Below are 13484 nucleotides of genomic sequence, written 5' to 3'. Positions count from 1 at the left end.
GAATACCAACAATGGCGGGATGAGGCCCTTTAGTGGACATTCATTTCCCAACAAAGGGCACCAATTGGCTTTGTGGGACCTAATCGGGACACAAGTGGGGTACCCACCTGCCATGTTGTTGCTGATTAAATACTGCCCACAGCCAAACTCGCATCAGGAGAGGACATTACATTTTGCCCACAGTCTTTGTTCCACAGTATTAAACTGGAATTGAGTTATAGTCCTTTCCATAGAATTAATTGTGGGATAGTGGTTTGGACATAAAGTAACTTCTATTAGAATAATGATGGGATCTAAATTTGAACTTTCAACTCTTGACTCGTCAGATGGTGTTTGGAAACAAGTTTAAAAATGGATCTCTTCACACCAAGAATGATTGTTCCTGTCCAAGCTGCTGAGTTGAAGTTTGAGGTATTCCGCTAAAACATTTTGTAATGATCTCTTTTCTGGTTCAGCCTTTGCAGGTTTCCCAAAATGCTGTGCTGCCAGGCATTGAAACTGGCGAAGATATTGGCGTTGTCACATGGTGGAGCACGTATGTTGAAGCGATGCTCATGGGAGAGAACCCAAGGATTATCCTGTTTAGCCGCTCATGGAATGGTTCAACAAGGCCGATGGAGCGACTGTAATAGGCTGTCACCCTCCTTGTTAGCAGCGACTCTGGGTAAAGGAGTGTTTCGAAGCCCCGCTGTTTGTCACAGAAGGACGTTGTCATTGGCCTCGTGCTTGTCTGCTCCAGCAGTTTCAACTGTTCAACCTGGCTGGTACGAGAGCTTTGTAGACTCGGTGCCTGTTCAACTAACGCAGGACCTGCTGACTAGCGTGCAGCAGACCACAGGATTGCCCTGGTGGGCAAGCATAATTTGCACCACTATGACTTTGCGAGCGACTGTGACACTCCCATTAGCTATGTACCAGATGTACATTATTGCCAAGGTGAGTGGGGAACTTCATGCTATCTGTCAATCGGGCATCATTGGTATTGCCCTGGCATGCCCTGTGGTCATTATGCTTAGCACTGGATCACTGACAAAGACCCAGTGGATAGTAAATGCTTGCTACTAGGCTTAATAACTTCAATTAGTGGTCAAGATGTTGAGATTAGTGAAGACCTGTGTTATTGTGCATCATATTGCTCCCATTGAAAAAAATAAATTCCTTACAATCTATCTTTTTTATTCATTCATGGGATATGGGTGTCATTAGCTGAGTCAGCAAGTATTGCCCATACCGGAGGACATTCTGGAATCCACTAAATTGTTACGAATCTGGAGTCAGATGAACACCAGATCAGGTGCGGACGACAGATTTCCTTCCCTAAAGGACATTAGTGAACCAGTCCAGGTTGGGGTGGGAAGGGATTGGGAACAGCAGAGCCTAAGCCTGATGCAGAAGATTTTTTTTTACACTGCAAGACGTGGAAACAGTGGCGTAGAGGTTATAAATGAAGATGTGTCGAAGCTGAAAATTCTTAAAAGTTAGGGGGCTGGATTCTCTGTTTTTGGGACTATGTCCCCCACGCTGGCGTCAAAACTGTGGACTTCCACGCCAGAAAATCTGGTGTGAAAGGGCCACATATTTCCAGCCCTGCAGGGGGCTAGCAGGGACGCGGCATAAATCTAGCAGCTTTTGCTGCAGATACGGGCCGCCGCACTTCTGGGTCAGAGGCCGCGCATGCGCACGACGGTGGCCTCCACTCCATGGTGGACCCTAAAAATAGACCCCCCCGATCGGCCGGGTGCCCGACGTGGACCGCCCGCCCAAAAATCGCCCGGCTGCATACAAGGCCCCCCTGCCCTCCGATTGACCCGCCACCGACCATGGCAGCTGCGGACCGAGTTTGCAGCCGCCACGCTAATATCCCGACAGGCAGGACCACATTAGATCCACGCTGTCGGGACTTCAGCCGTTCGGGGGCGGAGAATGGCGGAGCGGGCCTCCAGAAATGCCCTCCAGTATGTGCTAAGCAGTGCACCGTACTCTCTGAGTACACCGCTTTTCGGGGCCCGCAGAATCGGGGAACCGACTCTATTCCCGATTCCGTGCGGGGCAATGAATTCTCTGCCCCGGCGCTGGCTGCGATTTCGGCGTCAGGGTGCGGAGGATCCAGCCCAGGTAGTTTCAGCACTGCTGTATCTATTTAGTGATTTAAGTCAAAAGCGAGATATTTAAAACTCATGCATTAAAAGGGAAAATGTGGAGGTTGATAACTTCCCATCTTCAGCAAAAAGAAAGGAATTTTGTTGTATTAAAAAAGCTTAGGGAACGCAAACCTTTTTTTTAGTGAGATGTTACACTGTTATTAGCTTTAAAATATCAGATATCGCAATACCTACCCATTGCAAAGAAAGAAAAAACTCAAGATGTAAGTATCTTAAATAATGCAACATGAGCATATGGATAATCAAACATGCAGATATTGTGCAAAGTTATCCATTAACTGAAGTCCTTTTAGGTAATAGACTTAGGACAAGCTTGTCCAGATTAATTCTATTCTAAAATTAATTTGACAGCTTGCCCCCAATGTTAATTCAGATTTTTTTAATATGAGTTCTTCATTGAATCAAGTCCAAACGAGAATTCATGCATGATAGGATGAAACTGACGATTAATGACCTTCGTCGACATAGTACAACTAGCTACCCTGTAGGCTGCAGCAAAGCCCGTCTCTTGGCTGAGTATAGTGCATCAGCACCAGTTTCCATTCATGGTGTCCAGGCCATGAAGAGGTCTATGGGGCCCCAGAGGGGCTTTGTGCTGTTGTAAGATTGTTGGAAAGGCCAGCTGCTGAGTAAGTCATTTGGAGAGAGGGGAGTCTGTGATATGCGTGTTTGTGGGACGGGGGGGCGGGGGCGGTGGCGGTGGTAGAAGATGGGTGTTGTGTGTTGGTGAAGTCTGTGGAGTTGGTGGAGAGGAGGGGGGCTTTACTCTTTCTCTGACTTGGGAATATGGAAAGTTTGGTTGAAACCTACATGAGTAACTTAAGTCCTCGTTTAATGTTGTCCCATTAAATATTTCACTTTAAAGTAGGTAAGTTAATGGGGCCTATAATCTTGTTGGCATTGCACCATTTGTTTAATGTAGTCTCCCACCTGTTAGGATATCGGACCAAACCCCAACATTTGTTAGGCTACCGGAAGAGAACCCCAAGTAATTTTTTTAAGTTTGTAAAGCTGAGGAAAGTGTACTTCACCCCAGGAGTGATGACTCTGACCCATAGGTTATGTTAAAACAAACTTTGATTTAAACACCGAATTAACAACATTAACATCAAAAGAAATAGCTTTACAATTATCAGTTAAACTGTTCTTAAATAAAAGGAAAAAGCTTGAATTTGCTGTCTACACCTGCCATTAATTCCATTTAAGCAACCCAATACAGTTCAAATGCCACTTACAATTAAAGTTTACTTGCTCGGTTGTGTGGAAACTTTTGGGGAGAAATCCTTTCAAGAGCAGATTCAGTAAACTTCTGTCTTGTCTGACTCAATTCCTGTCACAAAGCGCTGTTCAACATAAAATCTTATAACAGACAGCAAAACTACAGAAAGAAATGGCTCCACCATTAACTGCATCATCTACATCCCACTACGTTCCATGAACGGCTTAGCTGAGACTAAAACCAATCCCCCATAAATTATCTACACTCCAGGGACTCTCCAGCAATCATAACAATATCCCATTAGCTCTTGATCGGTAACTAAGTAAGTGGTTGGAATGAAAGATTACCTCACCTTTTATGACTTTTCAATTACAGCTTTAGTAGACACACTACTTGGATGCAATTTAAACTAGGGTTTTTAAATAATATTACGGCCGCAAATACAAAATATAATATATAATTTCTACATTCATCACACACCTGACCCAATTGGCACCATTTTGGAGCATCCGAATTGCGGCCTCTCCGCCCTCCCTGACTCACTCTTGCTGCTTGCCTCTCCTGTATCCCTTTTTTAAATATATATTTTAAATTTAGAGTATCCAATAATTTCTTTTTCCAATTAAGGGGCAATTTAACATGGCAAATCTACTCTACACATCTTTTGGGTTGTGGGGGTGAGACCCCCGCAAACACGGGTAGAATGTGAAAACTCCACACGGACAGTGACCCAGGGCCAGGATCGAACTTGGGACCTTGGCGCCGTGACGCAGCAGTGCTAACCACTGCATCAACATGCCGCCCCCTCTCCTGTATCCCAATCCGAAGCTGGAGCTTTGATGTTGTGGACGTGCAAGCTCCAATGGTGCAGAAGTGCTGGGGATGATACAATCCATGTTCTTTTTAAAATACTCGCTGCTCTTCTCTCAAACTCTCGCTCACAGCATCATTATCTGCCGCATGTGTGGCGCGAATGTTATTTGCCACTTAAAGTGGCATTCATGCCACACAAATGCTACTAACTGGCTCACTGCATATAAAATCACATGTTTACAAAGGACTAAAATGATATATTTTCTGTTGTGAACTTTAATTATATGCTGCATGTTACTATGCAGCTTTGTTTTTGCTGGTGTCTGGGCCCATGCTAATTTTCAAGAGTGGACATTGCTGGCAAGACCGGCACTTGCCCACCCCTAATTGCCCATTGAAAGTTACGGGAATTATACAATTCCTACAATGCAGAAGGAGGCCATTCTCCAAACTCCACAGAGAGAGTCACCCAAGGCTGGAATTGAACCCGGGTCCCTGGCTCTGTGAGGCAGTAATGCTAACCACTGTGCCGGATAATATTGGAAAATAGTGTGTGAAGCACTGCTGTGGTCCTTTGCTTTGCTTCACATGTACATAACCCAGCTAGGTCATGTTTTGTTGTTTCATCCTTTATTGCATACACTTAACTCCATTAATTGCTGAAGTCACTTTGCTGATTGGATACTGGTGCATTGGTCCATGGTCTTGACAAAGGGAAAACTAATGTTTCGACCCACTTGACAACTAATAATTCGACCTATCTGAAGGGACTTAGAAGCATTTACATTCACTTTAGATAGTAAAATGTGCTAGAATTACATGATTTCTTGTCACAAAAGGTTTTCAGGTCTTTTTATCTTCTGGCATTAATTTTCAGACCGATTTGCCTTCAGCCACTCTCATCCCTGCGTTTAAGTAAAATGTGCAGTGCAGACTTGCATTTTCAATATGTGCTCCTGGATGAAGCAACTCATCTGCAGCGTGAAGTCGAAAAACTACCTTTAATGTGTAAATCTAGACAGTGAGTGTCAACAGACTATTGAGCTGTGTATCACCCGAATCTCTCCCAACCTGAACTGTACTTTCTAACAGAGGTAGGTTGATGGCAACTAGCAATAAGAACTCCTTGACAGATTTATTTTTCCCTAGCCCAGAGTTAAGGAAGCCAACTTTAGGAAACCAACCATTCCAGCATTATCAATTAATTTTTCCCGATGTTAATACACCTTTTGTGGGCGAAGTAACCTCTACCAGCCAGCATCCAGTGTTAACTGACTGTACCTCGACTGGATTTTTATTGGTTCACAGAAACATAGAAAATAGGAGTAGGCCATTCAACCATTCGTTATGATCATGACTGATCATTGAACTCCGTAATCTGTTCCTGCTTTCCTCCTATACCCTATGATCCTTTCAGCCCCAAGAGCTACATCAAGCTCCTTCTTAAAAACATACAATAAATTAGCCTGAACTGCTTTCTGTGGTAGCGAATTCCACAGGCTTGCCACACCCTGGGTGAAGAGATTTCTCCTCCTCTCAGTCCCAAAAGGTTTACCCCATATCCTTTGACTATGACCCCTGGTTCTGGACACCCCCACCGTCAGCCGTATCCTTCCTACATCTACCTTGTCTAGTGCTGTTACAATTTTATAAGTTTCTATGAGATCCCCCCTCATTCTTCTGAACTCTAGCAAATATAATCCCAACGGACTCAATCTCTCCTCGTACATCAGTCCCGCCATCTCCGGAATCAGTCTGGTAAACCACTGTACTCCCTTTAGAGCAAGAACATCCTTCATCCGCGCACACAATATTCCCGTTGTGGTCTCGCCATGGCTCTGTTGAATTGAAGCAAGACATTCCTGCTCCTGTACTTGAATCCTCTCGTTATGAAGGCCAACATACCATTTGCTGCCTTTACTGCCTGCTGCACCTGTATGATTACCATCAGCGACTGGTGTATGAGGACACCCAGGTCTCATAGCCCATTTCCCTTTCTATCTATAGCCATTCAGATCATCTGCACTCACATTTATCCACATTATACTGCATCTGCCATGCATTTGCCCACTCACTCAACTTGTCCAAATCATACTGAAACATCTCTGTATCCTCCTCACAGCTCACCCTCCCACCCAGCTTTGTGTCACCTGTAAATTTGGAAATATTGCATTTAATTCCCTCATCTAAATCAGTAATAAATATTGTGAATAGCTGGGATCCTTGCACAGATCCCTGCGGTACCCCACTAGTCACTGCCTAGTAGTCGGAAAATACCCATATATTCGTACTCTTTGTTTCCTGTCTGCCAACCAGTTTTTCTATCCACCTCAATACACTAACCCCAATCCCATGAGCTTTAATTTTACAGGCTAATCTCTTATGTGGGTATTTGACGAAAGCCTTCTGAAAGTCCAAATAAACCATATCCACTGGCTTCCCCTCATCAACTCTACTAGTTACATCTTTGAAGAATTCCAGTAGATTTGTCAAGTATGATTTCCCCTTTGTAAATCCATGTTGACTCTGTCCTATTCTATTGTTTTCCAAGTGCTCTGCCATTACATATTTTATAATGGACTCTAGAATTTTCACAACTACTGGCAACGGGCTGACTGGTCTAAAATTCTGTTTTCTCTCTAACTTCCTTTTTAATAGTGGGGGTACATTAGCTACACTCCAATTTGTAGGAATTGTTCCAGAGTCTATAGAATCGTGGAAGATGACCACCAATTCATCTACTATTTCTATGGCCACTTAAGTACTCTGGGATGTAGATTATCAGACTCTGGGGCTTTATCGGCCTTCAATCCCATCAATTTTCCCAGCATCATTTCTCTGCTGACACTGATTTTCTTCAGTTCCTCCCTCTCACTAAACTCAATGTTCCCCAACATTTCTGCTATGTTATTTGTGATCTCTATTGTGACGACAGAACCGAAGTGTGTATTTAGTTGGTCAGCCATTTCTTTGTTCCCCATTATAAATTCCCTTGTTTCTGACTAAGGGATCTACATTTGTCTTCCCCAATCTTTTTCTCTTTTTTTCTCTTCATATATTATGGGGCAAGGTCAATATTTATTGCTCATCCTGTTGCCAATTAGCACCGGAGACGCCAATAATGTTGCTCTTTTTAACTGGATACTGATATGACAGTTATTAATGATGATATTGCTTTTCAGAGTCGCCAGGTATCAAGTGATACCACCACAAGGTTTTACCAGATAGCGATCAAAGACCAAACAACCAGTTAGTTAGTTCAAGTTCAATAATAGTTCATTTGCACACAAAAATTACTTTGACATGCAATATAAAACACTACAAGCTAAATTACACCTAACACTACAACAACCTGTACTTGACTTCAGGCACCTGGCTTTAGGCAGAGAAACAAGGCCTTTGTTCGGATCTTGCGTGGCTGGGTCTGGAGAAGTGACTTCGTTTCTGCTGGGCTCATCCGTCTGGTAGTGATAGTTGGTCTTGAACTTGTCTTCTGGTCGTGATGCTACACTTGGTTTTAGGCGTAGGTCGGGGTTTTTAGGCGTAGGTTGGGGCCAAGAGAGACTGAACACATGGCAGTGTATTTCTTTATCCTTCTGGGATTTTGCGCTTTTGGGCAGTCCTTAGCTTTGGACCCAATAATTCGTCAGGCTTCGATTACTGCCTTTGATTTTGGCCAATAAAGGGGCAGGTACCTTGATGGTGGGGCATGTCTTGAGCGGTCATTGACCTTGGTTTTTTGGGCTCCCTGAGTAAAGGGAGTGGCGCCGATGAGTCTGTTTCTGTATCTGTTACCGGAGTACAGGTCTTTTGTTCTGGAGAAATGGGCCATTAGAATGCAAAGTAGCTGGGGGTTTCGATAGCGTCTAGTTATCTGAGTTGCCAATATACATAAGCCCTGAGCGTCTGAGTCCTGGGTTGACCATATTTCCCATGGTCCTTTGCAGGTGGCCATAATTCCCGTGATCCTTTTGTAAGTGGCTATCCCAGATTGCTACAATCCCAACAGCTCTTGAGCAGGTGGTGGTGGGCGCCCTTTCTTGAGCTGCAGCATTCTGTGAGGTGTAGGTACGCCTACAGTGTTGTTAGAGAGGAACTTCTAGGATTTTGATTAATGATGATGAAGGAATGGTGATTTCATTCCAAATTAGGAGATTGTGTGACTAGGAGGAGACATTCAGGTGGTGATGGTCCCATAAGCCTTGTATTGTAGGTGATAGGAGTCATGGGTTTGGAAGATACTATCGAAGAATCATCAACAAGTTTCTGCCGTGCATTTTGCACGTGACAACCACTGCATCAGTCGTGGAGAGGTTGACTGTGTATGTCGATTACTTTGTCCTGGATGATGTTGAGCTTCCATAGACTCCGCAGAAGGAGGCCTGGAAGTTGTTGGAACTGCACCCGTTTAGGCAAATAGGGAGTATTCGATCATACACTTGACTTATGGTAGTTCATGCAAAGTATTTGGTGAGTCAGGAGGTGACCCATTTGCTGTAAAATACCGAGCCTCTGACTTGCTTTTTCAACCACAGCATTTACATGACTGGTCCAGTTAAGTTTCTGGTAAACGATGATCTCCAGGATGTTGGTGTGAAATTCAGTGATAGTAACAGTGAATATCAAAGAAAGCTGGACTCTATCTCGTTGGAGATGGCTGTTACCTGGCACTGGCGTGGTGCAAATGCTACTCGCCACTTAACCGACTGAAGCCTGAATATCGTCCAGGTCTGTGCATGCCGCCAGGGACAGCTTCAGCATCTGAGGAGATGCTCACTTTTTTTACTCCATGTCTTGGGTTGGCGTGATATGTCATCAATGCTTGTGCTTTTAAACAAACCATGCCGAAATGTAAAAAATGTAAATCAGCCCACCTTATGTAAGAATGCAAATGAGACAAAAAGGTTGTTTGGGGTCGAATTGATTGATCCCAGAGTTGAAGAAATATCACACCAATAGCATGTCCTTCCTCCAGTTAAGGATTGGGAAGACTAACAGTCTTCAGGAGGAGGGGGGGGAAATTCCATATCCATGCCGCTGTTTTCCCCCTCCTGCCCCTTCCCAGCCACCACACTGATAGTAACATCACAGACTATGTACTTCCAACTCAGTAACATCCCTCATCTCAAGATCTGACTGTTCCAATACTCTCCGGTTCAGGTCATCTAAAATTCTGCTGCCTAGATCCCAGATTTTCTCCTCTCACTTACAGTGATTCCCGGTCTCCAAATTTTAACTTACAGTTAAAATTCCCATTCTCCTCCTGTTCAAATTCCTTTTATGGCCTTGCCCCTTCCAATCTTAATAACCTGTAGCTTTGCACTCTGCGCTGAACTTTCTTCCTCTGACTCCTCTTTTAACGGACTCTGCCTCCCTTCATCTCATGATCGGCAGCTATGCTTTCGGCTGCCTAGATCCCCCACCCTCTGGAATTCCCTATGAGTAACAAATAATTTAATAACTATGTTAAACCTCTCCACTTCACTCCCCCTTCTACATTCAACATTGGATGTCAGACAAGCAGTTCCACGACTCGGCTAGGAGGTGAGTCTAGAGAGATGGTGGAGAGAGAATTGGGTGTCGTCCATATATGTGTGGTAGATGGACCTATGTTTGCAAATAAGGGGCCTGCACGTGTATGAGGAAGGGGAGATAGTGGCTGGTCATGGGTCGATCATTCAGGGATTCAAGAGGAGACGTTTGGGTGGCAGAAAGAGAAATCACTGCTGGAGATGCTCTGGCTTTGATCTGATTAATACAACCTTCCTCCTATTCATTCTTCAGATCAAAGTAGGCAGTTGTCTGTGTATTAAAAACAGAAAATGATGGAATTAGCAAGTTTTGAACACCTGTGGAGAGAGTTAATGGATGGGATTCTCTGGCCTCCCAACTGAGTATTTGTCAGCAGCGGAAGGTGGTGTGACAGGACTCTCTGTTCCCACCGCTGTCATTGGGAAGTCACTGGGAATAACCATTGAAGCCACCCAATGTCACTGGGAAACCCGTGAATGGTGCGCTGCCAATGCTTCAGGTCGTGACCTTTCATCAGAACTGGAAAAAGTCATGGGCAGCACAGTGGGTTAGCCCTGCTGCCTCACGGCGCCGAGGTCCCAGGTTCGATCCCGTCTCTGGGTCACTGTCCGCGTGGAGTTTGCACATTCTCCCCGTGTTTGCGTGGGTTTTGCCCCCACAACCCAAAGATGTAGGTGGGTTGGCCACGCTAAATTGCCCTTTAATTGGAAAAAATGAATTGGGCACTTTAAATTTTTAAAAAAGAACTGGAAAAAGTTAGAAATGCAAAATGTTTACCAGGATGTTGCCTGGTATGGCGGGCATTAGCTATGCAGAGAGGTTAGATAAACTCAGTACGCTCACTGGAACGACGGAGGTAAGAGGCGACCTGATAGAGGTCTACAAGATTACGAGTGGCATGGACAGAGTGGATAGTCAGATGCTCTTTTCTAAGGTAGGAGAGTCAAGTACTAGGGGACATAGGCTTAAAGTGCGTGGGGAAATGTTTAGTAGAACAGATGTGCGAGGCAAGTTGTTTACACAGAGGGTGGTAAATATATGGAACGCGCTGCCTGGGGAGGTGGTGGGAGCAGGTACTATAGTGGCATTTAAGGGGCATCTAGACAAATATATGAATAGGGTGGGAATGGAAGGATACGGAGTCCGTAAGTGTAGACTGTTTTAGTTTAGGCAGGTACCATGGTTGGCACAGGCTTGGAGGGCCGAAGGGTCTGTGCCTGTGCTGTATTGTTCTTTGTTCTTTATATGTGGGGGAGAATGAATAAAGAATAAAAGGGAAGGTCTTGTGCTAGAGCAGAAAACAGGGGAGACATTGAATGCCAAAAGTGTTGGAGGGGCTGAGCCAATGAGAGTAGAAATGGAACAAGTAAAGAAACAGGATGGATCACAAGCTGAAACATTAACGGTTTCTTTTTGCACGGGTGCTGCCTGGTCTGAGCATTTCCAATACTTTCTGTTTTTATTTCAGATAGCCAGCATCTGCACTCTTTGGCTTTTGGATTAGTGAGTCTATGTAGATGGCCTGAGGTATGACCGTTAATACTTGGCCCTGTCCTCGGCACATATTCCAGTCCGAGTGATAGTGATTAAAAGTTTTATGTACCAGTCTCCCAAAGCCTAGATACATGAAAGCCACTTGCCATGTCACTAAATGTGATCCTGCTGAGCACTGCTGTTTGAACAGAAACTTCCTGAGCTGTATCTTTACAATGGGAAAACGCGTGTGTATGTTTGTTGGAAGATGTGAAGTAGAACAGATAGAACATTTAATTGGAAATGCACCTCCTTTTGTTGTGTGTTTTCTAAACAGGATTTCATTCTCATTGGCTAGGTTGAAAATTTACAGCCTGAGATTACAGAACTAGCCAAGCGACTGCGTTATGAAGTCTCTGTGCGTGCGAAGCAAGTTGGATGGTCTGAAAAGGTGGCTCGGTATGTGTGCCTGTATTTCTTTCCTTTCAAAAGCATGAAAAGTTACATAGTTGATCAGATGATGGTCATGGAACAAACCATGATTGTCAGGGGGAGCAGTGAGAGTGAGACTAACCTTTTAAAAAATAAATTTAGAGTACCCAATTCATTATTTCCAATTAAGGGGCAATTTAGCATGGCCAATCCACCCACCCTGCACATCTTTGGGTGGTGGGGGTGAAACCCACGCAGACACGAGGAGAATGTGCAAACTCCACACAGACATGACCCAGGGCTGGGATCGAACATGGGACCTCGGTGCTGTGAGGCAGCAGTGCTAACCATTGCGCCATCGTGCTGGCCTCATAGTGAGACTAGTCTAATATGTATTTTTGTTATTGTGAAACCAAGATGATGGGGCAAGGCTCATAGTACAGGGCACCACCAATATTGAAAGAGTAGGCAAGAAGATCAAGGGGTAGTAATCAGGACATGACAAGTAAAAGTTTGACAGCTTGTGGATCGTCGCAAGAAGGAAGGACTGGAGAAGGTAAGGAGTGCCACAGAAATCATGTACCATGTTAGGTATTGGCAGGAAACTCATTGCAAGCATTGTTTATTGTGATGGTTTTTCTGCGATGTAGTGAGCTCCTGTGAGGGGGAACCTGGGCTAAACTTGTTTGAGAAGCAAATGTCTTGTGCAGATACTTATCTGGATTAGAACCAGCCAGAAAAGGTTGCATACTCTGTTACATTGTAAATAGTGACGTCTACATTTTGTAGCCTTAAAATAAGGACTACAGTTAATTTGAAATTCACCTTGTATTTATTTATTTAGTTAGTTATTTATACAGTATCTTTTGTTCTAATCAATATTCCAAATCCATTACAGATAGAATAGATGGGTACTAAGCTGGGAAAAGAGCTCGCAGTGGTGATTAAAACCTTGAATTGAAGTTCTAGATTTTGATGCGGAGCAGCACGATGGCACAGTGGTTAGCACTGCTGCCTCGCCGCACCAGATACCCAGGTCCAATTCCGACCTTGGGTGACTGTGTGGAATTTGTACGTTCTCTCCATGCCTGCGTGGGTTTCCTTCGGGCGCTCTGGAGTTTCCTCCCACAATCCAAAGATATGCAGGTTAGGTGGATTGGCCATGATAAATTGTCCTTTAGTGTCCAAAGGCTACAGGGCTGTGGAGGTGGGGGAGTGGGTCTTGGTAGAGTGCTCTTTCGGAGGGTTGGTGCGGACTCGATGGGCCGAATGGCCTACTTATGCACTGTAGGGATTCTATTCTATGATTTCGAAAGGAAGCGAAAGACGTTCAGGGAGGAATTTCCAGAGCTTAGTACATTTTTAACCTCTTGGGCTCGATGAATGACGAGAGCAGGAGGATGCACAGGAGACCGGTGCCAGAGAAACTAAGTATTGGAGTAGGGGAAGTGGAGCTGAAGGATATAAAGGTGGAGACAGATCTGGAGCAAGACTATGGAGGAATTTGAGGACAAGTATTTGAGATTTGAGGTACTTTATTGAGACCCCGTGTTGGAATGTTTGTTTTACAGTTCAAAGACAGTGGAAAGTTCGATAGAGGTGATGGAGAAAAGAGCTAGATGTTAGTTGTGTCCAGGTGGAAGTTAACTCGCGTGTCCCTCGGTGATAGTGCCAAGGAACAACATTTAAAGATGCATATGAGATCAAGAATAGATTCTCCGAACTCTTCGATCATGCTGTTGGACAAGCCATTTCTGCAGATGTTATGAACTGTACTTGGCAGGAGTGGAGCGTTGCATTGCAAGTGCCGTCTCTTGGAATTGGATAACAGAGGAAAGGCATTAGAATAGGGT

General features: G+C 44.4%; 1 protein-coding gene across 6 annotated transcripts in view; it reads left to right on the top strand.

The window, feature by feature from the left end:
• cox18 (cytochrome c oxidase assembly factor COX18) overlaps positions 1–13484 on the top strand; it is a 35078-nt gene that overhangs the window by 6618 nt on the left and 14976 nt on the right. For 3 of the 6 annotated variants that reach the window (XM_072474821.1, XM_072474819.1, XM_072474824.1), the window contains exons 2-3: positions 465–936; positions 11558–11658. In XM_072474821.1, coding sequence (XP_072330922.1) covers positions 475–936; positions 11558–11658 — 563 coding nt within the window. In that variant the 5' untranslated portion in view covers positions 465–474. Of the gene's footprint in view, positions 1–455; positions 937–11557; positions 11659–13484 lie in introns of all 6 variants that reach the window. The other 3 variants (XM_072474822.1, XM_072474823.1, XM_072474818.1) reach the window with 1 other exon arrangement.

This window comes from Scyliorhinus torazame, chromosome 14, assembly GCF_047496885.1.
Source record: "Scyliorhinus torazame isolate Kashiwa2021f chromosome 14, sScyTor2.1, whole genome shotgun sequence".
In the NCBI taxonomy this organism is placed as follows: domain Eukaryota; kingdom Metazoa; phylum Chordata; class Chondrichthyes; order Carcharhiniformes; family Scyliorhinidae; genus Scyliorhinus; species Scyliorhinus torazame.
The sequence above is the reverse complement of the archived record's forward strand: the minus strand, read 5'-3'. Positions and strand labels throughout refer to the sequence as shown.